General features: G+C 46.8%; 1 protein-coding gene across 1 annotated transcript; it reads left to right on the top strand.

The window, feature by feature from the left end:
* Positions 1-1,799: 1,799 nt before the first annotated feature.
* GATA6 (GATA binding protein 6) lies at positions 1,800-25,292 on the top strand. The gene is made up of 7 exons (XM_082044989.1): positions 1,800-1,828; positions 3,207-4,135; positions 7,678-7,844; positions 11,101-11,226; positions 12,576-12,663; positions 12,776-12,882; positions 23,584-25,292. Exons 2-7 carry the CDS (start codon positions 3,226-3,228, stop codon positions 23,749-23,751), a joined length of 1,566 nt encoding a protein of 521 aa, XP_081901115.1. The 5' UTR covers positions 1,800-1,828; positions 3,207-3,225; the 3' UTR covers positions 23,752-25,292.

Below are 25,292 nucleotides of genomic sequence, written 5' to 3'. Positions count from 1 at the left end.
GGGACAAGTGGGCACCGACATCCCCCTCACAGAGAGCAAATCCCGTCGGCTGAAAAATACCCACGGCATGTCTCGCATTATAACCACCCTTATACGTGTTTGAAATGGCCTCTGGTTTAACTCGAGAAGGGGCATCCAAAAGACGTAAACGAAATGCGGGGTTTAAAACCGGTAACTTGGCTATATTCAGCACAGAAATTTGCAGTGGCAGCGCCCAAGCTGAGAAGCAGTGGCGTGGGCATCGACACCCGTGGCTTCCCCTGGTCTTGTCGCGCTTTTGTTGGAAAAAAAAAAGGGGGGGGGAGAAATGTTTTCCGTTGCAAGTTCGTGTCGGAAGGCATGTCGAGCGTTTATAAACAACGAATCACTGCCCTCACTTGCAAAAGCTTACTTTCTATTTAATATTACAGCCACTAAAATACATCTAAAAGTTAAAAGAAGAAAAGAAAAAGCACTTCAACCTGGCAGGGTGACTGAAAGAACAATATTGTTTAGAGAGAACTGGCAAGAAAGGAGTATCATTTTTAATATTATAATTTAATAGAGAAACGGTTTCTCCTGAAAGTGATTATTTTGCGATCAAACCCCTGCCGCGCTCTAACCACTAAAATTAACGAGCACAATAAAACGTGGACGTCGCAACCTGTTCACCCATGCCATCAGAGCAGATGGCTGCAGCCAGAGTTTTACCGTACCCCCAGCACTGCAAATTCTTCACCTCCCGTTCACAGAAAGACCGAAAGAAAAGCCGTGCCTACCCCAGGAGCGACAGCACCGCGCATCAGCAGGTTTGGGCTCGGTTTCTGTCGGGAGGGCTCGTGTCTGCCGGCTGCCGAGAGCCGGGCTCTGCTCTAGTCCAGCCCTTTGCCGCAGATGACTCTTTCTGTACAAACTGATGATGACAGATATCCAGCTGATAACCTCTGGTGAACGAAGTTATTTTAATTTCCAGTCACTTTCCTGCTAAGTACCATATCAGTTTGTACACAGCTGAGATAAGAGGGTTGGGAGGGGTGGGGGCGAAGACAAGAATAAGAAAGAAACAGGGGGAAAATGCCTAACGCTTGCTGCTGGGGTGGACACATCCCACAGCTTGCTTCAGCTTCACCTGAGGGTTGAAACGGCTCAAGGAGGAGCCACATTTTTTTCCCCTCGGATAGCTCTGATTTTAACCAGCAAAAATAAGGAGACTGGGGGCGGGAAGACATTCACCTGGTTGTTCAGGGCGAGAAACCAGCACACATCTTTCCGGGATACTGCCAGAGGCAGTCCGCTGCGAGGCCGGGAGGCGCGCGGAAAAAGCCTTACAAAAGGTGAATATTCACTCTAGACAAGATATTATCCGGGATTTAGGGAACGGTGAGTGGGGGGAGAAGTTTGTGCATTATTTCTCAGTTTAAAGAAAAAAGATAAAATATTAAAATACCCTGGCATCTAAGAAAGCGAATCCCGCTCTACTCTTCCCCGCTCCCCGAGCAGGGGGTCCGGCTCCCCGCCCCACTGCGGGCACCCCGAGGGCCCCCTCTCGGCCGCCCCCCCTCCAGCTGCGCCCGCTCCCGCCCCCGGCGCGGCCGCGTTGCGGGCCGGCTGGCCGCCGGGACTGGCACCCCTGCTGAGCAATGTGTTTGTTTAGGGCTCGCCGAGCCCAATCAGGGCCGGCTGCCTGCAGTTTTCCGGCAGGGCTGCGAGAGGCGCCTCCTCTCTCCTTTTTATACTTGAGCCGCCGGCAGCAGCTGCCGGACTCGCCGCCGCCGCTCGCCCCCGCCGCACTGGATTTACCTCCCGCCGCGGCCCCGCATCCCGGCCCCATGCGGGGCACCGGCAGCAGGTTTGGCCCCTCGTTTCTTGTTTCCATACCCCACCCTCCCGCCGCGATTTCCCTTTTTCTTCCCTGCTTTTCTGCTCTTGCCTCTCTGCTCTCGGTCACTCCGGGAGGAAAGCGGCGCGGCGGCGGCTGCGCCTGGCTGGGGGAGCCCGAGAGAGACTTTGTGGGCAAACATCCTATGTCGGTGCCTGGAGCCCTTATCTGCCGGAGCGTTATCTCCCAGTTATCTCGCAGGAGGGAAAGACGTATTTGGTGCCTATCTATCTGCGAGGGGGCTGTGTGCGTGTGTGTGTCCTGTATTCATGTGCCTATGGTTATCTGGAGAGCCCCGAGGTGCGCTGAGGGAGGAGAGCCTCGTCGTCCGCTTCTCTTGCTGTCACTTCTCCGCGCCGCCTTTCGCCTTCTGCCCCTTCTCCCAGAAGCTGAGCACCGAGGGCTCTGTGTCTGTCTGTCTCTCCTGCCTGTTTCTTGCCGGTCGCTCTGGGACGCGACCGGTATCGGCGGCGTCCCGGCGCCGCGACTGGCTGCGGGATGGGTGCCATTCCCCAAAAGTGTGCTCGGGCTCGGGGCAGGCCTCCAGCCAGGGCTGCCGGCTGGCCGGCCCCTGCCTTGGCCCCGATCTCGGCTGCGGTCCTGGCGCCGCCGTGCACACGTCGGGGCCCGGCCCGTGCGCATCTCACGGCTCCCGGGTGTCTTTCCCTCTTCCTCCTCCTTTCCATGACCTTGGGCTGGAAACAAGCAACCAAGCGAGGCGATGCGCGGAAAAGCTAACATCGCTCTCCGGAGAAGTAATCTTAAAGGGATCGCCTTGCTAATTGTTTTCTTAGTGGAACCGAGTCAAATGACTCATTCATTGAAATAATCATCATAATAACAGCAGCAGCAGCCAAGGAAGGGGCTTTGGCACAGACTGGGAAAAATGCCCCTATTCCTGTCTCGTCCCCCTCTCTCCTCACGCCCACCCGCCCACCTTCCCGCCGCTGTGCTTCATGTTCAAATCCGCAGCCCAAGATGCGGAGGGAGCGGGGACCGGATCCCGCAGCCCTGTCCCCGCGGGACCGCGCTCCGCGGGACTCCGCTCTGAGCGGCCGGCGGCTCCCGGCCCCTGTTGACCTGGGCTGCTTGATCCCATTCCGCCGGGGTGAGGGACAACAGCGCCGAGGCGACATGACTGATTAAGCGCTCAGAGGGTCCAGATAAGCCCTGATGAATCTCATTACGGGAGGGAGACGGGCTGTCCTGTTTGCTAACTTTGTTATTATTATTTGTCTCCCCCCCACCTCCCTTGCTCTTTTGTGTCCTCCTTCCCCGCCCTGCCCTGCGGACCCCCCTCCAATCCTCCTCCTCCTCCCCTCCTCCCCTTTCTCCATCCACACCCAAGCGGCTAGAAGGGGACCTGGATGGCCGTGGCTGAAGGCGGCTGGTGCGTGGTGAAGAGGTGCGCTGCGGACTCTGGTGGTTCTTCCTGCTCCTTCGCGACCAGGGAGCCGGGCCCGTCTCCTCCTTCGCCCTCCTCCTCCTCTTCCTCCGGCGGCTCCCAGGGTGAGCGCCGCTCCTCCAAGACTCCTCTGCCGGAGCCCGACGGCAGACACCGGCCGGCCCCACCGCCGCCCCCCGCCGCCGAGAGCCGGTCGCTGCTCGCCCCCTACGTGCACTTCGGGGCCCCCCACCCCTCTGGCCTGTCCGGCTGGGAGGACATCCTGCTCTTCGCGGATTTAGACCAAACCAACAAGCTGATCTGGTCCAGCCGCGGCTCCAAGCTGAGTGCCCTCGGCGCCGAGCAGCCCGAGGAGATGTACCAGACCCTGGCCATCTCGGCCGCCCAGGGCCCCACGCCTTACGACGGATCTCCGGGCAGCTTCATGCACTCCACGCCTAGCTCGCCCGTCTACGTGCCCACGACCCGCGTGGGCTCCATGCTGCCCACGCTGCCGTACCTGCAGGGCAGCGGGGCAGCCCAGACCAGCCACCCGGGAGGCGGCCACGCCGTCTGGTCCCAACCGGCCGCGGAGAGCCCCTCGTACAGCACCGGCGGTGGCTCCCACCCCTCGGGCCGCTTCCCCTACTCCCCCAGCCCGCCAGTGGCCAACGGGGCCTCCCGGGAGCCCGGCGCCTACAGCAACAGCCTGGGTGCCAGGGACCAGTACAGCCCGCTGGCCCGGCCTCTCAACGGCTCATACCCGGCGCCTTACACGTCCTACGTGGGGCCGCAGCTCACCCCTGCCTGGCCCACGGCGCCCTTCGAGAACTCCATGCTGCACTGCCTCCAGGGCCGGGCCGCCCCCATCCCCGTCCGGGCACCCAGCGCAGGTAGGACCCGCAGGCGCGGGGGGGGTGAAGGGGCGGGCAGGGCCGGGCAGGGTGGGCGGCCGCCGCATGCCGGGGCTGCCCGCTGGCGGGGCCCCGGGGGATGCCGGAGGGCGCGGGGAGCCCGTGGCGGGGTTGCCCCGGCGTCGGGGTCGCTGACTGGGCGGCGCGGCGGTGCCGGTGGCTGGACGGCGGTCCCGGGACCGCGTCTTTTCTGGAGTGGAGGTGGCTCTCGTCGTTTGCGTTGGCTTGAAGGGGACACAAAAAGAAAAAACCAAAAAAACAAAAACGTACGTCTGTCGGGCTTCTAAACCCGCCCTTTCCAAAACGAATCGGCCGGTGTAAAGCTCTCTTTTGAGTTTCCGTACATTTCTGCTTTCCTTAAACGAAATAGTCTGGCCACGAACTGGTAACAAAATTCACTGCGAATTAACCTTTCTTGTAGTGTAGAGGAAAATTGTAGGTCTCGCTTAACTCGGTTTGAATTATTACAACGACAAACCACTTTGCTGCTTCGTTAAAAAGGAAAAGCAGCAAAGCAAAATCTCTGATATGAACGAGAAACCCCGTTTGTAAACCGCTGTTAAAATATGGCACCTCCTGACGGGATTTTACTTTCGCTTCCGAGGTGTTCCTTTTCTTTTCTTTTTTTTTTTTTTAGTTTAGGAAATTCTCGGTGTCATTAAATCAATCGTAGAAGTGGAGGCTGAGTTGCGATGATTTAGTCAGTTGTAGAAAGATTAACGATTATTACAGGCTCTTCAGCTTTAGAATATAGGTATGTTTATATAAATACAGATGTACAGAGAGGTGTGTGGGTATGTGTGTATATATATGTATATTTTTATATATTTGTGGATATTTATATATATTTATGTATGTATGTGTATGTATATACACGCGCACATGCACATTTGAGCAGCATTTGCTTTAATCATAAACTACCCACCTGGTAGGTGTATTTTATATACACTGTGATTTTCTCTTCCAGTGCAGCATTTCAGAAAATTACCTGGTGGCTTTTAATCTTTCTATAGGAGTGTACAGGGTGCTCCTTCTGTCTCTCGATGATACCCGTAGATATAGGCATTTTAGGCCTCCCACTTGGCGTTTACTAACATGACAACTTTCAGGCAGAGCAAAACTGAGAAGCTGCGTCTCAGGGAGACACGAAAGTTGAAGTTTTAAAAGCAGTTTCCAAAAGTTACACTGTAAAACTGGAAGAGAAGAAAAAATCCTGCTTTTTATTATTATTATTTTTTTTATTAATTTCGGGAGAGAAGTGGGGTTGGAAAATCTCATTTAAGGGAGAGGAGAGGGGTGGGGGAGAAGACGCAGAGGAGGGCATGAGCAGGGCGCTGGAGGAGGCTGAGGCAGGACTGCCAAGCCAGCCGACGAGGGGCACGACACCATCCCTGCTCCCGGGGGTCTCGCCTGCCCTTGTGTCTCTGGAGCCGCTCCCGATCTCTCCCCGCGGGGCCGCTGAGCCCCGGCCCGACCAGAAACGCGCAGGCAGGACAGGCTGGGGCAGCCGCGGGGCTGGGTCACCTTCCTGGCGTTTCCCTGGATATTGCCTCTGGCCCCCGGTGCCGGAAACCGGAGGGGTAGGTGTTAGGCTTTGGGTAGGGGGAAGGATGTGTGCCCGGGGAGCTGCATCGCGTCGTAACGTGGGGCGAAGCGTCCCGGACCTCCTGGGCCACGCGAGTTTTCTGCTCCCTCAAGACAAAAAAAACGGCAGCAAAGCCGAAGCCACGCGTGCTTCCGGCTCAAGTGATCGCGTTAGCGGTCGGGAAAATTGTAACTGCAACATAATTTCGCGGCTAAATATTAGGCAGTTTGATAGGGCTTTCTTAGCGTTGCTCGTAGAGTTACTAAAACAATAGTTAAAATGAAAGTTTTATTTTGCTTTCCTTGGAGAGAAATATATTTTTCACGTTCTAAGGGGGAAAATAAAATTAAAATGCCCGAGAAATATTGTCACGGCAGAATTTATTTCTGCAGTCACGAAGGTAACGTTATAAAGTAAATAGATGAGTCGAATAACTGTTTAACTTCCAGCGTCCTTGAAGCCTTAAGCATTTTCCTGATTACAACCTTCAATGGCACTTTTACTGCAAAGATTAATAAATCTTCGCGATGTGCTAAGAGCTACAAGCTGACAACGTTAAGTTGAACTGTGCTCTCCGGACTCTGCCGTGTGCCCGTTCGTGTTTAGCTCCTAATAATTTGCAAACGAAGGGAGGAGAGAAATGTATTTCGGTGGGTGCGGGCTAAAAGACCGTTTCTTTCTCAGCGCAGTGCCCCACGGTGTCATCTCAGCCCTCTCTCCAAAGCTGCCTGACGTTTGCAAGCTCCCTTTTTGCTTTGCAGCGCAAACCTGCTAAGCGAAACATTAAGTAATAACTTAATGATGAATTAAAGCAGGTAGCAGAGAGAATGGATGGAGCAAAAAATAAAATCAATGACGAAGCTACGAGTCTGAAACAGACTTTCCCAGGCTCAACTTGAAAGCTTCTGCCGAAATTCAAGCACGTCCTTTTATTACTTCTGCACAACGTGGCACGGTATATGTAAAAATCCATATTTTTTTTTTTTTCCCCCTGAAATATGGAGAGGTGAGTCAGAATAAGAATAAAAGGATTCGTAGGGTTTAAGGTGTTTGTTTTTATAGGTGGGTTCTCTTTACTTTTTTTTTTTTCTTTTTTTTTTTTTGCCGTGCATTTAGACCCTTTTTTCCCCTCCCCGTGTTCAGTATCAAAGGGAGCTGGAGGCAGAATACCGCATGTTTTTCCATTTCCTCTGTTTCTTACCAGCTAGCTCGAATTTGACCAAATAGCCGAGGCGAAGTGGTCGCTCCCCGTCTCTGACTTGGCACCCCAGACTCACAAACTCTGTCTCTACATTTGAAGTTTCACTAGTTACCAGGCGTTTAAAATGAGAGTCGGGGTATAAACTCCTTGCCCAGCCTCGACCCGGGGGGAATCTTTGGGGAAGCCACCCCTCCTTGTACCCAGGGTGGGCTTTGGAAGTGGACTATTCTGGCAGGCACCTACCTCCCTTGCACCCCTACAAAGCCAAACGCACCCCTTTTCCCTGCCCTGGGCACCACGGCGGGGGTTTCACCCCTTCCCGCGGACCCCGCGCCGCTTCAGCCCGATTTCCGAAGGGTCAAACCCCGACGTAAGTGCAGGGCTGCCGGGGGTTGCCGCTCCGTTTGACTGGTGCCCCCCACCTTGTCCTGGGGAGCTCCAGGTCCGCTTCGGTTTGTAAAGCAGAGGTTTCGCCAGGGCCGGCAGGGAGTCTGCTGCCATTAAAGAACTTTTTAAAAAGGGAGAATTAAAACAAAAAAAGAAAAAAGAAAGAAAATCACCACACGGCCGCGATCACTGCCGGGGAATTGCACTTCCGAGGGCTGAACGGCCCCTCTCTCTTGCCCGCCCGGGGCCCGGATCCCGGCACGGCGGGCCCGGGGCAGCGCTCCGTGGAGCTCCATGTCCCCGGCGGCCGTGCCCCACCGCCTTTCCCCTCTGCTCCTGCCCCCCCAGAGCTGCTGGAAGACCTGTCCGAAAGCCGGGAGTGCGTCAACTGTGGCTCCATCCAGACCCCGCTGTGGAGGAGGGACGGCACCGGCAACTACCTGTGCAACGCCTGCGGGCTCTACACCAAAATGAACGGCCTCAGCCGGCCCCTCATCAAGCCCCAGAAGAGAGTGGTGAGTGGGGACGAAGGGGAGGAAGGCGGACAAGAGGAGCTGTGCTCCATGGGACCCCGCAGTCAGCGCTTGTGAGGGGGAAAGCGGCGGCAAGGATGGGGGAGCGCATACAAAGTGATCCCCCCCGGCTGCAGAACCGAAGCAGGGCTGCTGAACAGATTGGCAGGGCAAAGCTGTGACGGTATGGGCATCAGGGCTGACAGCCCTCCAGACCCTGCTCCGGGCCCTGCGCTGGCAAAATGGGCCTCTGCCCGCTGTGAGCCACACACCAGGCATGGGCCAGCCTGGCTCTTTGAGTTGATAGACCTTGTTGGTGAGGGAGCTTAGGTGACTCGGAAGAAATTTGTGCGGCTGATGCTGAATGTATCCAACAAAAAAAAAAATCAAGGTTGGAAAGTGTTTGTTCAGAGGGCTAGGAATTTCTCCAGACCTGCTTTGTTTGCTGAGAGCTCGATCCTTGGGAATGTAAGCAAGTTTTGTATATAATTCAAAGAAAACCAATTGTTTAAACAATGATAATAGCCTTTGTTTTGTTTTACTCCTAAGAAATGAGCAGCAATTTTTCTAAAAATATACTCCTAAAACTAGGGGGGGAAATAAATAATACAAACCAGAACCCCTGTTTATAACTCAGGCTGGCACTGAATAGGTAAGAAGAAAATTTAACAAGCGGGAACTGCACATTATATTTAGCAAATCTGGGTGGAGGTCAGCGGAGAGAAAGAATATGCTCTTTGGTAATGGCTGTTACCGAGCTAGCCACAATAAATCACGCTGGTATAATCCAAGCTGATGTTTGGACCCTTGTGTATGGAGACTGTGTATCAAACCCATCAGCCTTTCAAGACCCTTTCAATCATGCCGGCTGTTACTCTCCATGTCTGTTTCCCTGGTGTTAAAACACATCCCGTTCTTTATTTCACAATTTAATGCCCTTACGGGGATGGAGGGAACAAAACCCAAATGTGCAATGATCAGAGCAGACAGTGAGCGCTGGCAAACCAACCCCACCTCTGTTTAAAAACCTTTCTTTAAGCCAGACAGTTAATTTAAGCCAGAGGTTAATTACCATTGGGTGCCCGTTTTTCCTAGCTGGCCGTCCACTAAATTTCATGACACAAGGTGTTATCACCGGAGACACATGCAGCAGGCTGGCCAGATCTGCTGCTCATCTGAAGCATCAGAGTTCGACTGGCCATGGCACCGTGGCCCACTGCAGACTTCAAGTAGCTGATACCTGGATCTGGCATTTCTATTTTTTTTTTTTTTTTTTTTTTTTTTTTAAGAGGGGATAGGGGTGAGGAGACTAAAACAGAGTCAAACTGCAGCCCGATTACAGCCTGACACCTCGGCGAAATAACTCTGAAAATAGCTGTGTGTAACAATCCCTACTGAGTACCCTGGCCACAACTATAAATCAACTGTGACTGTGTGTTCATACAGTTGGGAGTATGTAGGTGAGAAGGGAAAATGTTTTGAAAATGCTAAACATGTTTAGATTGCCCTGAAGTTCCTGATAAAATTCCTGTGGCAGAAAAAGTCATTTTAGCTTTAAAACATACAACCCCCTCCCAGTTTTTTTAGATACAAGGATGAGCAAAAGCTATTGAAATAAAATATAGGAAGATTTATACTAGATTGCACAAAAAAGAAATACAGATTTAACAGAGTGATTTCACTTGCAAGGAAATAAAATTAAGACTATGTGTTAAGACCAGCTCTTTTTTTACCCAATCCATGAAAAACTCGTATTGAATTGAGGAGAGTAATTTAGACACTATACATATATGTATTAAATAATCAGGTCAAAAAATCTGTTTTCCTGAGACCTGGATTTTTAAGATGAGAAAGTGTATGCATGTACTTCAGCACACATTACATTTGGCTGTTGTTTTTTTTTTTTTTTTTCTTTGTCTGTACAATTAATAATGAATTACTGATTCAAAGTTACAAAATCCATATTTCATCTGGAATTCTTTCTGAGTTGCAGTGTAAAATGACGGCTTACTGTTTAAGAAACTTGAACAGATAAAATTCAAGCAACTTGGTTATCACTCTGGAATATTCTTCATTCTCAAAACATTTTTATCCATTTCCCAAGTGGCAGGCAGTATCAAAGGTGACCGAGTTACATCTAACAACCCAGCAGTAAATGATTCAAGAGGAAGGGCATTGTACCCTTAAGTTAGTAATTTCAGTTATGGGTGCTTTATAGTCAGAATAAGATTAATGCAATCCTCTAAAACTGACTTCTCCATGTAAACTTGTTCAGCTGCCAGACACAGAGCTAGGTACAGATTTTTTTATATTTTTCTTGACAATGCGATACTTTGAAAAAGACTGGATTTATGATGTAGCTGGAATTCTTTTCTTGCAATGAACGTAAACGAGATCACTTGTTACAGGGACTTTTATAACCCATTCACATTCATTTCACATGTTTATGAGGACTGCCTTCTCTTATGATATACAGCCTGCAGCCATAAAGCTCCAGGTTATACAGTTATTTCTGATACAAGGTTGCTTCATCTTGGCTCCAAACTCCACGGAAGAGTGTCATAAATGCCTTGTTTGCAGTGGGGAACTTGTCGTCACCCACTAGCTTTTCTGCTGGCCAAGGGGAAACTGCTCTGTAAAACACACTCTGGAGGCACTTTTTTTTTTGCATGGGGATAAAACGTGCGATGAAAAAAAAGATGTTTTCACAAAGATGCCGCTCTTGTACGTGTTACCCTCTGGCACACAGGAAGGTTTGTTTTCTACACCTGTGGCGCCACCAAGGGCAGGTGACTAATGTGGCTGATTTTTCCCGTGAGTCAGGAGTGTTGGTGGCAACGTTCGAGCTGTCTCTTTTGCATGGGAAGAGGGTCTTGAACCATCTGGAGAGGTGGCACAGAAGTGGGATGGAGCTGTAGTTGAGAAGTTTCCTAGCTGTCCTGCTGGAGGAGGAGCCAGTGCCTGATGGTCTGAATAGAGGTCCCACTGTGATTGCTCAAAGTGATTGCCTGCACTGTGATTGCTCAGAGTTGCAGACTCGCAGTGTCTCTTCACATCAGCTTGCCAGTCTCTGAAATGAGGATAATCTTGATTTAATTCTGGGGCGTCACTGATAGATGCTATAAAAAAACCCAACCAAACAAAAAAACCTCCTACCATCCCCGCTGCACATTAAAGTGCTTTTTATAAACCGTAAAGCCATAAATCATTTTTCCCTGCCCGCCCGTTCACACCTGTGTTTGCCTGTGCTTGCCTCCAGCCCTCGTCGCGGCGGCTGGGCCTGTCCTGTGCCAACTGCCACACCACGACCACCACCCTGTGGCGCAGGAACGCGGAGGGCGAGCCCGTCTGCAACGCCTGCGGCCTCTACATGAAGCTCCACGGGGTAAGCAGCCGCCTCGCTACGGGACATTGACACTCCTTTGTGTTTCTGTGGGTGCTAATGGTCTCGGCTTATGATCTTGGCTCATGGTTTGGGCTGTGGGGCTTTAAAAAAAAAATAATGATGAAATGACCAAAAAATGGTTATACTGTTTTAGCAAGTTATGGTTTTGAGAAGTTATGTGTTTGCTGTCGTAGCTTTCCTGACAGATCTGTCTAAAGAAACCACCTCTGGATGACTGGCAGAGTTTTTTTTTGCCGCTGGGATTTATATCAGCTCTTCAGCGGGGAAACAAACCCACAAAACCTAAACCTTTAATAAAACAGTTCTTCATGGACAGCCACAGCTATGCCAGCAAAACTTTAAATGTAATTCAAGCCATAGCTATGCCATCGAAATTTCAAATGTCATTCCAGACTTTGCTAGGCAATAGTGGAAGAAGAAAACAATTCTGTCCTGAATGTGATGGAGTATGTTTTGAGTGAGACTTTGAGCCTGTTATGCCTCCGTGGATTAAGTTACAGTCAAGCACAAGTGTTTGAAGAGTGAGGGCATTAGGACTGATTGTGACTTGGTCTGGTTCTCAAAGAAAAAGTAAATTATATCACAGGTTTAAGCATTATAATGATAACAAGCATATGCCTGAATTGTCTTTCCCCAAACTCATTTTATGATTATGTTTAAATGTACTTTAAGCCAATGTTTTCTGTATAATTATTACAGTTGTAATGACACAGAACACAAAGCTGATTTTTGAGCACATTTTCCCTATAAGTATAAATTTTGATACTATAAAACGGTATCATGGGCAGAACAAGACCAAATACTAAGCTGACTACAGCCTAAAGCTTCTCTCCTAAGACACTTACCACTCATTATCTGATTTGTGTAGCTGGTCTGCAGGAAGAGGAGTATTTTTTCCCCTCATAGGCACTCTTCCTTTCCAGAATCAGACACAGCAGATAATTTATAACTGATGGGAATAAGGAATCATGGATAAGATATATCTCATCCAATTTAATGTCATACGGACCTATGGTGAAATGATGCTGTTTTTCCTTAAAAGTGTGATGTTTATCTGTGGACTGACTGGGATGTTGAAAAAACTGATTAGCTCACATCAAGAAAAATCTCTGCTTGCTTGATTCTGCTAAAACTCTCCTTGAAACCACCCATTGCTTTGCCCAAACAAAATGCAAAGGTTTTTTTGATTTAGTACTGTGATACAGGAAAAATGGGCTGGCTATACAGGCATTTTCAACATCACCATCTCATTTTGTAGTATATTTTGATTCTTGATATTAGAGTACATATACAACTCTGTGATCAACATGGAAATTTATTTTTTTCAGGTTCCCCGACCTCTCGCTATGAAAAAAGAAGGAATTCAGACCAGAAAGCGAAAACCTAAGAACATAAATAAGTCAAAGGCATGCTCTGGTAAATATAAAAAGATAAGACAGTTGAGCTCCAAGAGGATTTTTTTGGTTTTGTTTGGTTTTTTCCTTGGCTAGAAAATATTTGTTTTTAATAGCAGTTCCCTATCTTTCAGGTAACAGTACTACTGCGGTTCCTATGACTCCAACATCCACATCTTCTACTAACTCAGACGACTGTAGCAAAAACGCGTCTCCTAGCACACAGCCTGCAGCCTCCGGGGTAAGCCATGAGCCGGTGTCCGTGTCTGTGAGCGGGCTGATCACTGTGCAATGTTATCGCAGCTTTTATCTTATCTAGCAGAACAATAATCTAAACAAACTTTCCAGTTTTGTTAGCTGATACTGGAACAAGATTTTCAGAGGATATTACATATAGCTGTAAACAGAACGACAAGCTGAAGTACTTTACAAACCTCTTAATTAAGATCTATATAATTTTTATGATTAAGTTAACCACAGCTTAACCCCAGACATCTTGTTTTGAAATGTTCGGGTTCTTTGATTTCAAAGGTTTTCTTTTGGAGGAAAGATAATAGAACATGCCTGATTGAACCTGTCAAGAAAAAAGTGTCCACATACCCCATTTTTCCAGAAATGATCTGAATTTATAATTCAAGGCAATGCTGCTCTCACGTTTTCCAAAAGCTGGTTAAGATATATATATATATATAGGCATTTATATGCATTATCCCAAATGATTGATAAACCCCAACAACCTATTATCCTGCAGTATGGAGTGAAATGTAAAGGCTTTTGTTTTAAACCAAGGCACTTAAACCCTGATCCAGACCCAGCTGAAACCAGGCTGGGGTGCCCGCTGATTGTAGTGTGTAGGGGCCCAAGCCCTCTCCTTGCAGAGGGCTCTTCAGGGGCCAGATGCTCAGCATCTGGCAGCACTGAGCTCCAGAGAAGCTCCAGAGGATCGCTGGTCATCCCCTGCTTCAGTTTTGATTCTTATTTTACATCAGGTACTCAAACCATCTCAAACTTCCTTTCTTCAAGCAGTTAGCATATGCGATAACAAATGCTACTGCTGAAGTTGTGAAGCTTAATGTAGATTAATTTCTAACCCCTTGGCTATACATATCTGTATCCGCACTTACTCCTCAGGCCTTCTCTATCCTTTAATCTGCCACATCATTTCTTTGAAAAGCTTTCCTAATGTGGCTTTCTCTACTCCTTTATTCATAAAAATAAGACATTGTTTATAATAACTATTTTTCAATATGTCTCAGTGTTCCCACATCCAAATTCCTTTCAAAAATTTTATTCCTGATGTACAAAGTTTCGTCGTACAAGGGGAGGAAAATTTTTTATCAAATGTGATTTTTTGTGGACTGACAGGGCCACCCAGTTTCAGAGGCACTGGTGTTTGGGTGCTGCTGGACCAGGATGTTACTAAAAGGGCTTGTCTTTGACAAGAGAAAGCTCTGTCTCTCCAATAAAATAAACAGATTACATCAAAAAAAGAGAAACGTTAGCCAAAAAGTGACCTGTTACAGGGTTTCAGGCTCCCCCCAGTGAACTATTATGCACTCTTTTAGGATCTCCCATAATATTTGCAAAGCAAAAAATGCAGCCAAATTTTCCTTAAATTTTCCTTACATTGCCTTAAGTAAGACTACTGATCCTGGAGAGTGTCATGAGATTTTTACGATGGGCAGAATCAGAAGCACAGTCCCAGCTGAAGCCAAGGCAGCTATGCAGGCTGTAGGCAGAATGGCCATATAGATGAGATCCCATTTCGCCTGTGTTCTTACCTTCTTGGCTGGCTAAAATCTGCCTTTGTTTCTGTAGCTCTCCTGCCTAGGAGAGTGTATCAAACCTGTTACTAATAATCTTTATGTTATAATTTTAATATCACTATTTATAATATAATTTTGCCAGGTGGAGTTGTGTGGGTGTCATAGCAGAGCAGGGTGGGGGCACAGTTCATGAGCCAAAAGGCTAGTTGGGAGCTGTTAGCAACCAAGAGCAACTCTCAGGTACCTTGAGGCTGCTCTTAATTACACAATAGCATCCCCCAGTGCCAGAACTTCAGTTATCCATTATTTTTGCATGGTAGATCAGGTTGGGAGAGGATACCTGCACAAGGGCTGGGGAAATCTGTGCCCTTGTATGCAGCAGGCAGCACGGTAATATCTGTACAAGCTTTTCCCCACCACGGTTCAATCAGATGTACCCTGCACGTGCAAAACCCTTGCAAATTGCTTCTCATTAAAAAATTCAGTGAAAGAAAGAGATAGAGAGAGGCAGTGAAATGCACTGAAGCGACAAGGCTGACATATGGGTGACCAGACATATGGGCATCCTCCTGAGCACCCCCGCTCTACATGAAGGGCCAGTGATCTCCCACCCCTGCACCCCAGCTCCAAATGTACATAAATGAAGATGGGATTTGCAGGGGAGTTGTTGACAGGGTGCGTCATGGGTACGGCCATGTCCTTTGCTTGGGCTCCTGCTTTTGCCCAAGCTTCAGCAATTCAATGGGATGAAGGTGGGGAAGACTGGAGAGTGAAAGTAAGAAGCGGTGGCTGTTAAGATTTGCTCCTGTTGCCCCAGACATCATGTGGGGGTACACGATCACCAGTTTATGAAGGAAGTGAAATCATTGCTTATGGCCCCAAATCCTGTGGGAGAGGCTGAATGGTCATAAGCGTCATTCAAGTTGTTGGGAATAAAAGGGATGTCAGCATTTTAGAGCAAGACCGTCTGTAATCTGACCACACGCTGAAGCAAAGATACTGTCCTAGACTTCTATTTTCCTTGATTATTTTTGTCATTTGAGTAGACTCATCGATAGCCTGAAGTTTTGTATTTATCTGTAGAACAGACAATGGCTTTGCATAACGAGAATATACTTCTCTAGGCCATGGCAGGAGGGAGAAAACCCTCAGATGGATGAATCCAGGCTCTGTAATCTTTGGTCACTTTAACAAGAACCATGTTTATTCTTGCCAGCGGCACTGGTGACGTTGCCGAAACATGGGCACCTGCTGGAAGAGAGAACCTGGCTCATTCCCCGCGCGTTACACAACCAGCATGGCAACTTGTTTTTGTTTTGCTCTGTTTTTACTTCTCCAGCCCTTATTCTGTGAGGAGGGGAAAAACGCCAAATTGACATTAGGCAGAGAAATCTGATGATGTTTTAGAAACTGTTGTCTGAAGTTCACAGCAATGTTGTTGCTAAATGAAACAGAGAAAATGAATTCCTCTACTGGTACAAAAGCAATTTATTATGGCTTTTATGGGAGGCTGCCAAAAGAGTTCCCAGTTATGTAGAAATCTGATGGAAATGAAACTCAGCAGAATTCATTTTGTCAGTAATATTCACTTTTTACCCTACCTTTCTTTATCTCTTTTAAAATAAAATAAGGAGGGGAGGGCAGAAAAAGAGAAGGGCAACAATTATTCTTGGAAATGTCTTTGAGACTATCCATTTCATGAAGGGAATCTTATATGATGCCAGTTTTCAGACAAATTAGCAAGAACCTTAAATGTTGATTTTATGTTCTAGCTGAAGTTTAAACATTTAAAATATATGATTAATGAATTGCTGTGGGTGCAAAGTTGATTTCAAACATCCCAAAGTGTAGAAGTGTTTGGATCAGAGATATTTCGTTGTCCCATTGTAAAGGGGCTATTTGCCAAATTCACATCTGGATCTGGGATTTAGGCCTATTTCTGTTTTCCTAAGCAATATAAGTACTGGGTGTCCTGTGTTACTAACATGGAAAAGGTCCAGCTGTGTGATATATGAAGTTGCTTTGCATCCCCATAAAAAGAAGATTTGAAGGTTTCAGACAGCCTGCATCTGCATCCATACCTGCTCTGCCTTTGATGCTGCTGCAACTGTATAGGGAGAAGCTACACAGAATAATTTGCTAAATGAAGGGCATGGTTTGTGTTAGCGCACACCCATACGTTTCCATGCATGGGCTCCAAATGGTGTGATTACCAGAAGGACTTTATTCCCTTATTAGGATAAAAGGCAGTATGAAAACTGCTGTAAAATCTGCTTTTTATGGCAGGACATGGAGGCTCCTTGAGCCAGGGCTGATGTCAGTAAAGGCTCAGCAGCACCAGGGAAGCTCTTCTTCCAGAAGACTCTACTGCACCCTTTACCTCCAATTTGGAGGTTTCTCAAAAAGACTGTAATCACACACCATAAAATAACCTAGGACAGTTGTCTTGCAGGCAAAACTAGTGTTTGCTTCCCTTGGAGGTTTACCTTGAGAAGCAATCAGGACTGGCTCTTTGGTGTTGTAGGCTGGAAAAGTGAGAGGGCTGACTGAAATGGCCTTGGCAGGTGGTGAGCTTGTAGGAAAATGCAGTTCTAACTGTCCCCAAAATGCCTGATAACCTGGGCTGGATTCACTGAATAGCTTCTCCTGGATTTTCTTTCTTTTGTTTTCAGAAGAGGGTTCCTGAGATGGTTAGAGGTGGTGTTTTTTGCTCCTTTTTAGGCAGCAGATTGGTAGGACATACATGCAAGTTATAGGGGAATCAGCCTCCCTACAGTATCTCCAAGAGTCTGGATGAACCCAAAGACTCAACCTCTTGAAAAAAATCTCCTAACCACCTGGATATCAGAAAGTTGAATGGCTGAGGGTCCTTCAGACTACCTGATGGTAAGATTTCAGCTGGTATAGAATAATTTCATAGCCATTGGGACAGAGTTTCTAAGAGAAAGGCTCACCAGCATGGTTGGTAGGACTTTCACCTAGAAAATGGGAACATGGTGCCTCAGTCCTGGTATGAGTAAATATTTATCTAAACCAGGTAGAATAAGATCAACAGGAGGCATGAGGAACATGGCAACCTAAAATACCAAATAGTCTGGTAGTCAGGACATTATGCTGGGAGATCTGATACTGCAGTTTAAATCTTCTCTTGGTCTCCTCCCTCACTCCCGGACAAAACAGGATGTTGCTTTCTTCTCCTCATTCAGTTTCATACATTCAGTCATTCATTTGCTTTGCTCCTTGTACACATATCTGAAAGAAAGCATTTCATTTTGTATCAAACAGGATGAAGCAATGCAACTTTTTTATTTCAGTGGGGAAAACCGAGGAAAAACAGTATTTTTGGTTCTACCCAAAACTTCTGTATGCATACGGACACATACATTTTCCTTGGTTTTGTTTTATTGCCAAAACGATAAAGCCAATTACTCATACAGCCCTCAATGGCAGTGGGGGTCATCAATTTTGCCAAGCCACACTGGAGGTTGCCTCTGTTAGGAAATTAATGAAGTACTAACAACAGATTTATGTTGCTATAATACAAAGAAGAGATTAGAAGGTATGTAAACTTACACATCTGCAATATAAACAAAAGGATCAATTTGACTAGTAAGAAAAGGCAACTTTGCATAGTAAGAGAGTCACTAAAGAACAACAAAAAAAAAACCCTGTGGTTTTGCAGTGTCGAGACTTCTATTTCAGAAACTGGGGAGTGACAATATTGGGAGAAAGCACTCTTGGTGAGGCTGGCAGTTCTTGCTGGGAGGCTGAGGCTGGAAAATTGAGGAGTCCACTGCAATTTGCCACAACACATTATACGTGAAAGAAGTTTTTGCAAGTGTGTTTCAGCTGACTACAGTTATCATTTAGGTGTAGCGAAACTAAACTATGCTAACTGAAGAGAAAGAATGTATTGGCTGAGACTCAGTTTACTACAGACCTAGTGTAATGTCCAGAATTCATGGAGTATTTTGAACCTGTGAAGTAGACGGAACAAATGTCTATTTGATAGAGCAAAAGTCTAGATCAAGTCCTCTTGCCACCCTCTCCAGCTGTTCACACAACTCCTTGCTCGGAGCTTTTGCCTCTTGGTGGCAGAGGCAAAGGGGATATCCCTCACCTCTCCCCACTTTCCGTGGTGGTCAGGTAGTGCAGGAGGGAGTGGATGGAAGAAAGCAGGAGTCATCCTTCAGCCAGAGATGCTGGTGCTGTTCCTCAAGTGGAGGCCAGTGCAGGCTGAGCAGCCTGGTTTTGATCTGGGCCAGATTTAGTGGGGCTGAATTTGGCTCTGGGGTGCTGTTGGCATAGTGAGGGTTGGGTTGGGTAGGATGTAGGTGTCTAAGTCCCTCTGTGGCTCTGACTGAGGTCTCCCTGTCCTCTACAGAGAGGCCACCTCTGATCCAGAAAATCTGCCTGAGGGCTGCCATGTCTACTGGGTTGAGTAAAAAGAATACTTAAACCACCTTTGCAGATACAAAAGCAAACCTCCTCTGTTTGCTTGGAAGGCAAGCTCTTCCCAATGGGCTTCATTCACTTTTTCCTCAGGAAGCTGAGCTTCAGCTGGTTATCTATCCTATTATCAGATTTCAGCAATGAAATTAAATCCATTACCTTTTTATTGATAAAACCAGTCATCGTGAGTTAGAAGAGCTCGTTGACTTCAGCAGCATTGTTCAGCTTATTTATTCCAGCTGACAAATGTCCTCTAATAACTAACTGTAACTTCTGCTGTCTTTCAGCCCTTAAAACAGGAGAAATAATAGCAGAGGTAGGCAGGCTTGGGAGCAGAGCCATCATTCAGCTGTGTCCTTTTCACGAGCTACAGTTTGTTTTCCATGTCTCACTTTGGGAGCTGCCCAAGCTGCATGGATTTGTCATGACATTACCGGGGTGGGGTTTCCAGGCCTGGCGGTCCTGCCCAGGTCCTGCCTGCCCCAGCTCAATGGAGCCAGGGTCCAGCCTTGGCCAGGCAGGGATGGGCGGTCTTCAAACAGGACGTGTCTCTGTGTCCTCCCTTCTGGGGTGCCCAAGGGAGGGGCAGCTGAAAGTTCCACATGGAAACTACAGGTCCCTGTGCCCCACCTTTGTAGGGCTGAATCAGGAAAAGGGTGAAATATACTTTCCAAGCCCAGGAAAAACAGGTAGTGATAAGATATTTGCTTACCGGAACAACAGTGGCAAATATGGACAAATGGGAACCTTACAAAGCAGCTCCTAGTATTTTTAGATCAGGTTGAGCAAACCCTGCTCAGCTCTAAATTTAAACCCTTCTTACACTGCAAGGGGACTCAAGCTGTTAAAATGATGTCTTTTGTGCTAACAGGAGCCTATTTGATGTATTAGAGATTAAAAAAAAAAAATCCTTTTTAGAAGAACTAGGCTGATGCAAGGCCAAAACTGGACAGAAAAGTTAGCGTGAAACCTGCCTCATTGAATTGTCTGTGCATAGTCAAATGGAAAGAAAATATCATAGAATCATAGTATGTCCTGAGTTGGAAGGGACCCACAAGGACTGAGTTCCACTCCTGTCCCTGCATATGACAACTCCAAAGTTCACACCATGTATCTGAGGGTGTTGTCCAGTCTCAAACACTGTCAGGCTTGGGGCCATGACTGCCTCCCTGGGGAGCCTGTTCCAGTGCTCCAGCAACTTCTGGGTGAAGAACCTTTTGCTAATGTCCAACCTAAACCTCCACTGGCACATCTTCCTGCCATTCCCTCAGGTTCTGTCATTGGTCACTAAAGACAAGAGTTCAGTGCCTACCCTTCCTCCCCTTGTGAGGAAGTTGTAGACCATGATGAGGTCTCCTCTTGGTCTCCTCTTCTCCAGGTTAAACAAACCAAGAGACTTCAGCTGCTTTTCATATGGCTTCCCCTCCAAACCCCTCACCAACTTTGTAGCTGTCTTCTGGACACTGTCCAGTAGCTTTATATCCTTTTTATCCTGTGTTGCCAAGAACTTCACCCAGTGCTCCAGGTGAGGCCACACCAGTGCAGAGCAGAGCGTGACAATCACCTCCCTCGTCTGGCTGGCAATGTTGTCCTTGACGCACCTCAGGACATCATTGACCCTCTTAGCTGCCAGGGCACACTGTTGGCTCATGTTCAACTTGCTGTCAGCCAGAACCCCCAGATCCCTCTCTGTAGAGCTGCTTTCCAGCATCTCGTCCCCTGGTCTGTACGTACAGTCAGGGTTGCCGTGTCCCACGTGCAAAATCCCGCACTTGCCCTTGTTGAACTTCGTGTGGCTGGTGATTGTCCAGTTCTCCAATTTGTCCAGATCCCTCTGCAGGGCCTCTCTGCCCTGAGAGTGTCTACAGCTCCTCCCAATTTTGTATAATTTGCAAACTTACTAAGTAATCTCTCAAGTCCTGAGACATTGAAGGGTGCTGGCCCTAAGATGGATCCCTGCGGAACTCTGCTAGTAATTGGTCACCAGCCTGACATAACCCCATTTACTAGAACCCTTTGAGGCTGACCCATCAGCCAATCGCTCATCCACTGCACTGGGTGTTTACCCAGCTGTATGCTGGACATCTTGTCCAGGCGAATACTGTGAGAGACAGTATCAAAGTCTTTACTGAAATCCAAAAAGATCACATCGACAGGCTTCTCTTGGTCAGCTAGGTGGGTAACCTTGTCATAGAACGAAATTAAGTTTGTTAAGCAAGACTTTCCCCTCATGAACCTGTGCTGGCTGGGACCAATGACTGCATTGTCGTTCAGATGTTTTTCAACAACTCCCAGACCAATCTCCATGATTTTGCCAGGCACAGAAGTGAGACTGTCAGGCCTGTAGTTGCCAGGGTCATCCCTGTTGCCCTTCTTTTAGTTTGGGACAATGTTTGCCAGTTTCCAGTCATCTGGGACATCTCCAGGTTCCCAGGAGTGTTGAATAATCATGAAGAGAGGTCTTGCTATGATGTCAGCCAGCTTTTTAAGCACCCTTGGATAAATCCCATCAGGCACCATTGACTTGTAGGGATCTAGCTGCAGTAGCAAATCCTGTACAAGTTCTGGATTGATTTGGAATTTATCATTCTCACAGCCATGGTTTTCTAACCAAGGGTTGTGGGGGCCCCCAAGTTCATCATCAGTGTTGAAGACTGAGGTGAAGAAAGCATTAAACATCTCGGCTTTGTCTATGTCCCTGTTAATAAGGTGACCATGTTCACCAAGTAATGGGCCAATGTTATTTCCAGTTTGCCTTTTGCCATTAATATACTTTAAAAAGCCTTTTTTATTGTCCTTCACAGTACTGGCCAATTCTAATTGAGCTTTGACAGCATGAATTTCTTCTCTACAGTGGTGAGCAGCACCTCTGTAGTCCTCCCATGTTGCCTGACCTTGCTTCCACTGACCATGTAATTTTTTTTTTGCTGTATTTCAAGAAAAAGATGCTGGCTCAACCAAGCTGACTTTTTGCCTCACCTGTTAGGTTTTCAGCATTTTGGAGTTGCCTGGTCCTGTGCTTTTAGTAGGTGGTGCTTAAAAAACAACCAACTCTGATGGACTCCAACACCTCCAAAAGCTTCTTCCCAGGAAATCTTACTGAGTAGTTCTCTGAGCAGCTTGAAGTCTGCTCTCCTCACATCTAGTGTTAAGGTCTTGCTGGCAGTTTTCCTCCTGTTAGCAAAGATTTGAAACTGTTTCGTGGTTGCTGTGGCCAAGGGAACCACTGGTCGCCACTTCTTCCACGAGACCCTCTCTGTTAGTGAGAATCAAATCTGGAGACTTGTTGTCACTGGTGTATTTGACAAAGGGTTAAAACATATTTCTTAGGATTAGAGCTATTATGGTTGTTTTTGAGGCAAGCAGTTTTTTTCTTCCATCTCCACATTTTGGGTAGTGACTGGTGGAACGAGATCCTGGTTGATGACTGAGTGGAAGAATAGTTACAGTTAAATCTTGTAATAAAAGATAGAGAAAATATTGGAATATTTCAGTATATTTCAGACAAAAGTGACTGCTGGCAATGAGTATCTCTTCCAGAAGGTGCAGTTTTCCCTGTGTTAAGCATGGCAACAAGAACTCCGCACAGCACCATTTGGAAATTGCCTTTGAATATGCGAAGCCCTGCTTTGCCTATGTCATGACTGCTGGCTTGGCACAGCTCCAGGAGAGCCAAGAGCTTTGCTCTTGTAAAAGTATTAAATATGTATACTTTTCACTTAAACAGCAGGCAAGAAGCTTCCGCAGTCACAGTTTAGGATAGTATTTTTTTTTATTTTTAAGGAATCTCGTCCGAAGACTATCCATTAATGAGTAAATTAAGGTTTTAAAGTTGACATATCCAAGAGTTAATTTTGCATGAAGTCAGCTCTTAAACATTTCCTTTATCAGGTGAAAATGTTGCCCCTTCTCTGTCTGGCACTGCAAATTTTTCCTCTTTTGCGGATCTGCTCAGCCTCATGGAAAAAATGATTGTTTCTTTGTCTTTGTAACTCTCCATTTCTCTAGTAAAATTAATGGACTGATTCCAGTGCAGTTCAGAGTTTCATCTTTGTGCCTATCAGGGCTGCATGTTCTGTACATGTAGGTGGTGGAACAAAAAACGCTCCTGGTTCAAAGGCATAGTGTGTCTCCACTTGAGATGAAAGCAGCATCTCCTTTAGTGGCTAGCGTCACTGGGAAAAGTGGTTGTTGCTAGTGTTTTGAAGGGTGAGGAATGATTTTCAGCATTTCAGAGTCTGAGGGACCCAAAGAAAGCTTATTTCTGCTGCTGAGATTTGGCATGTATTTGGCTTGTCCCACCAGGGAAGCAAAATTATAGATGTCATAACTCCCAGGTCACATTTTTGTTGTTGGCACCTGTGTCCCTTTGTTAGGAGACGGCAGGACGCACACACGGTATGTCCTTCACATGGTCCAATTTCCAGATTTTTCTGCGTGTCCCATGATTTCTTTTCCACTTTGCTGTGAAGACAACCACATGCTCATCTCCAAACCTGGCTATCACCCTTGTCCCTGGGGCTGAATGAGTGGGTTGACTGCAAGGTTCTTTTTCATTTTCAGGATTTCAAGGCACAAGGGCAAGCTGAGGGCAAAGCCTGGCTTTCTGCAGAAATCCTGGCATAGCAACTGTGCTGCGAGCCCTTGCTGCTTCCACCCACAACCCAGTGCATGCAAAGCTCACCTGCTCAATGAATCTCTCTTTCCTCTTCTCCCCCATCCAGGCGAGCTCATCGGCAATGTCTGGCCCAGGAGAGAGCACCAGTCCCGAAAGCAGCAATCTTAAGTATTCAGGTCAAGATGGGCTGTACACAGGAGTCAGCCTGACCTCCACAGCCGAAGTGACAGCATCTGTCAGACAGGATCCCTGGTGTGCCCTGGCTCTGGCGTGACCTGGTGTGAGCGAAGCTGGATCCCAACGCTGTGCGGCAGCCCCCAGATGTCTGCGCACGGTTTCTTCTGCGGAGCGGTTGTGGTGGCAGTGAGAGTGCTGGCAAAGACCATTCCTCTGTAATTGTTCCTGTGCCTTGGCAGCAGAGGTGTTTTTCGGCCTCTGAAAGAGGCTCTGCCGAAACATCCAGTTCCTCAGCTATGCAAGAAAAATATAAGTAAAGTGAATGCTGATCGGGGATAGCTAAGGCAGCCTTACACTCTCAAATAAAAAAGAAAAAAAAAAAGAAAGAAAATAAAAAAAAAAAAAGAAAAATAAAAAGAAAAAAAAGGAAAAGAAGAGATAAACCTAGACCTATCAATAGATTCCAGAAATACATCCTCGACTTACCCAGCACTGCTGCCTTTCTGATTGTAGAGTTATTTTCACCCTTCTCATCACCTTCTCCCCTGAGAATTTGGTGGAAGCTGTCAGTGTCTGGGAGGGAGTACCAAAGGCTTTAATTACTGGAGACAGTGAGGTCCCTTTTAACAAGTGTCAGAAGTACGTACTGCTTGAGTCAGCACAGAGGTCTCACACTGAACATTTGATGTCTTCATGCCATCGGTCTTCTCCTGTGCCCCCCATCTTCAGCGTGCCTTGGTCTGCTCTGCAGAGCCTAGCTATGCCTCTGGAAGAAATCACAACGTTTGGTACAAGTCTCACAAGGTCCAGCTGGTTAAGGAGATTTTGGGTTTGTTTTTTTTTTTTTGGTTTAAAATATTTACTCACTTTGCAAGACTGCGATATAACTTTTAAAGTACACTGTGACTGAGGTTTATGAAAGTTCGTATTTTCTGGCTGAACTATGTAGAGTCAGTCAAAATTTGTAAACAGGGTAGCAATCAGATATTTTTCTTCCATATATACAATAATTTTTTTAAAGAAGTGCAATTTGCGTTGCAGCAATCAGTGTTAAATCATTTGCATAAGATTTAACAACGGTTTTTATACGAATGAATGAATGTAAACATTTTAACTTAATGGTACGTAAATAATTTAAAAGAAAAACTTAACTAGGCATCCTTAGGCTTTTTAGTGCAACAAAACCCCATCCACTTTCTGTATTTCCAGTTTTTAAAGCAAGAGTTTCAAAGAACAAGCCTTCTCTCAGGAAAATTGCCCTAGCCATTTGCTCAGAAGTGTTGTACAAAAGTGCAAATGCATCCCCAGTTGTTGGGTTTTTTTGCCATTGAATAAGTATATGCTGGAAAGAAACAAATCTCAATGAAACTTTACTACCTAACTGATACATATGTAAATACTCCGTAAGATATTTAGGCATCTTGAAAATGTAGGATGCAATCTGTATAGTGTGAGTGACTCATAGTTAGGTTGGTTTCCATTGGTTTTTAAGTGGGATGTCATTTGGAAAGTTGTTTCATCAGAGCTTTACAAATAAAAGGGTATTATTTTGGGATCTTTTTTTCCTGTACACTGTACTTTCTCCTTTGTCTCCAACGCAGTTGTTAAGCTACATTAAAAGCTATGGAAATATATCTG

This window comes from Streptopelia decaocto, assembly GCF_964273445.1.
Source record: "Streptopelia decaocto genome assembly, chromosome: 2".
Taxonomy (NCBI): Eukaryota; Metazoa; Chordata; class Aves; order Columbiformes; family Columbidae; genus Streptopelia; species Streptopelia decaocto.
This window is presented reverse-complemented; position numbering and strand designations above follow the sequence as displayed.

What these genes read in the sequence shown, in the direction of transcription:
- GATA6 (XM_082044989.1), top strand. Translation starts at nt 3,226, where the DNA reads ATGGCCGTGGCTGAAGGCGGCTGGTGCGTGGTGAAGAGGTGCGCTGCG. An exon ending in TAAGTCAAAGGCATGCTCTG is followed by an intron (nt 12,664 to 12,775) that starts GTAAATATAAAA and finishes CCTATCTTTCAG; the next exon opens with GTAACAGTACTACTGCGGTT. An exon ending in CACAGCCTGCAGCCTCCGGG is followed by an intron (nt 12,883 to 23,583) that starts GTAAGCCATGAG and finishes TCCCCCATCCAG; the next exon opens with GCGAGCTCATCGGCAATGTC.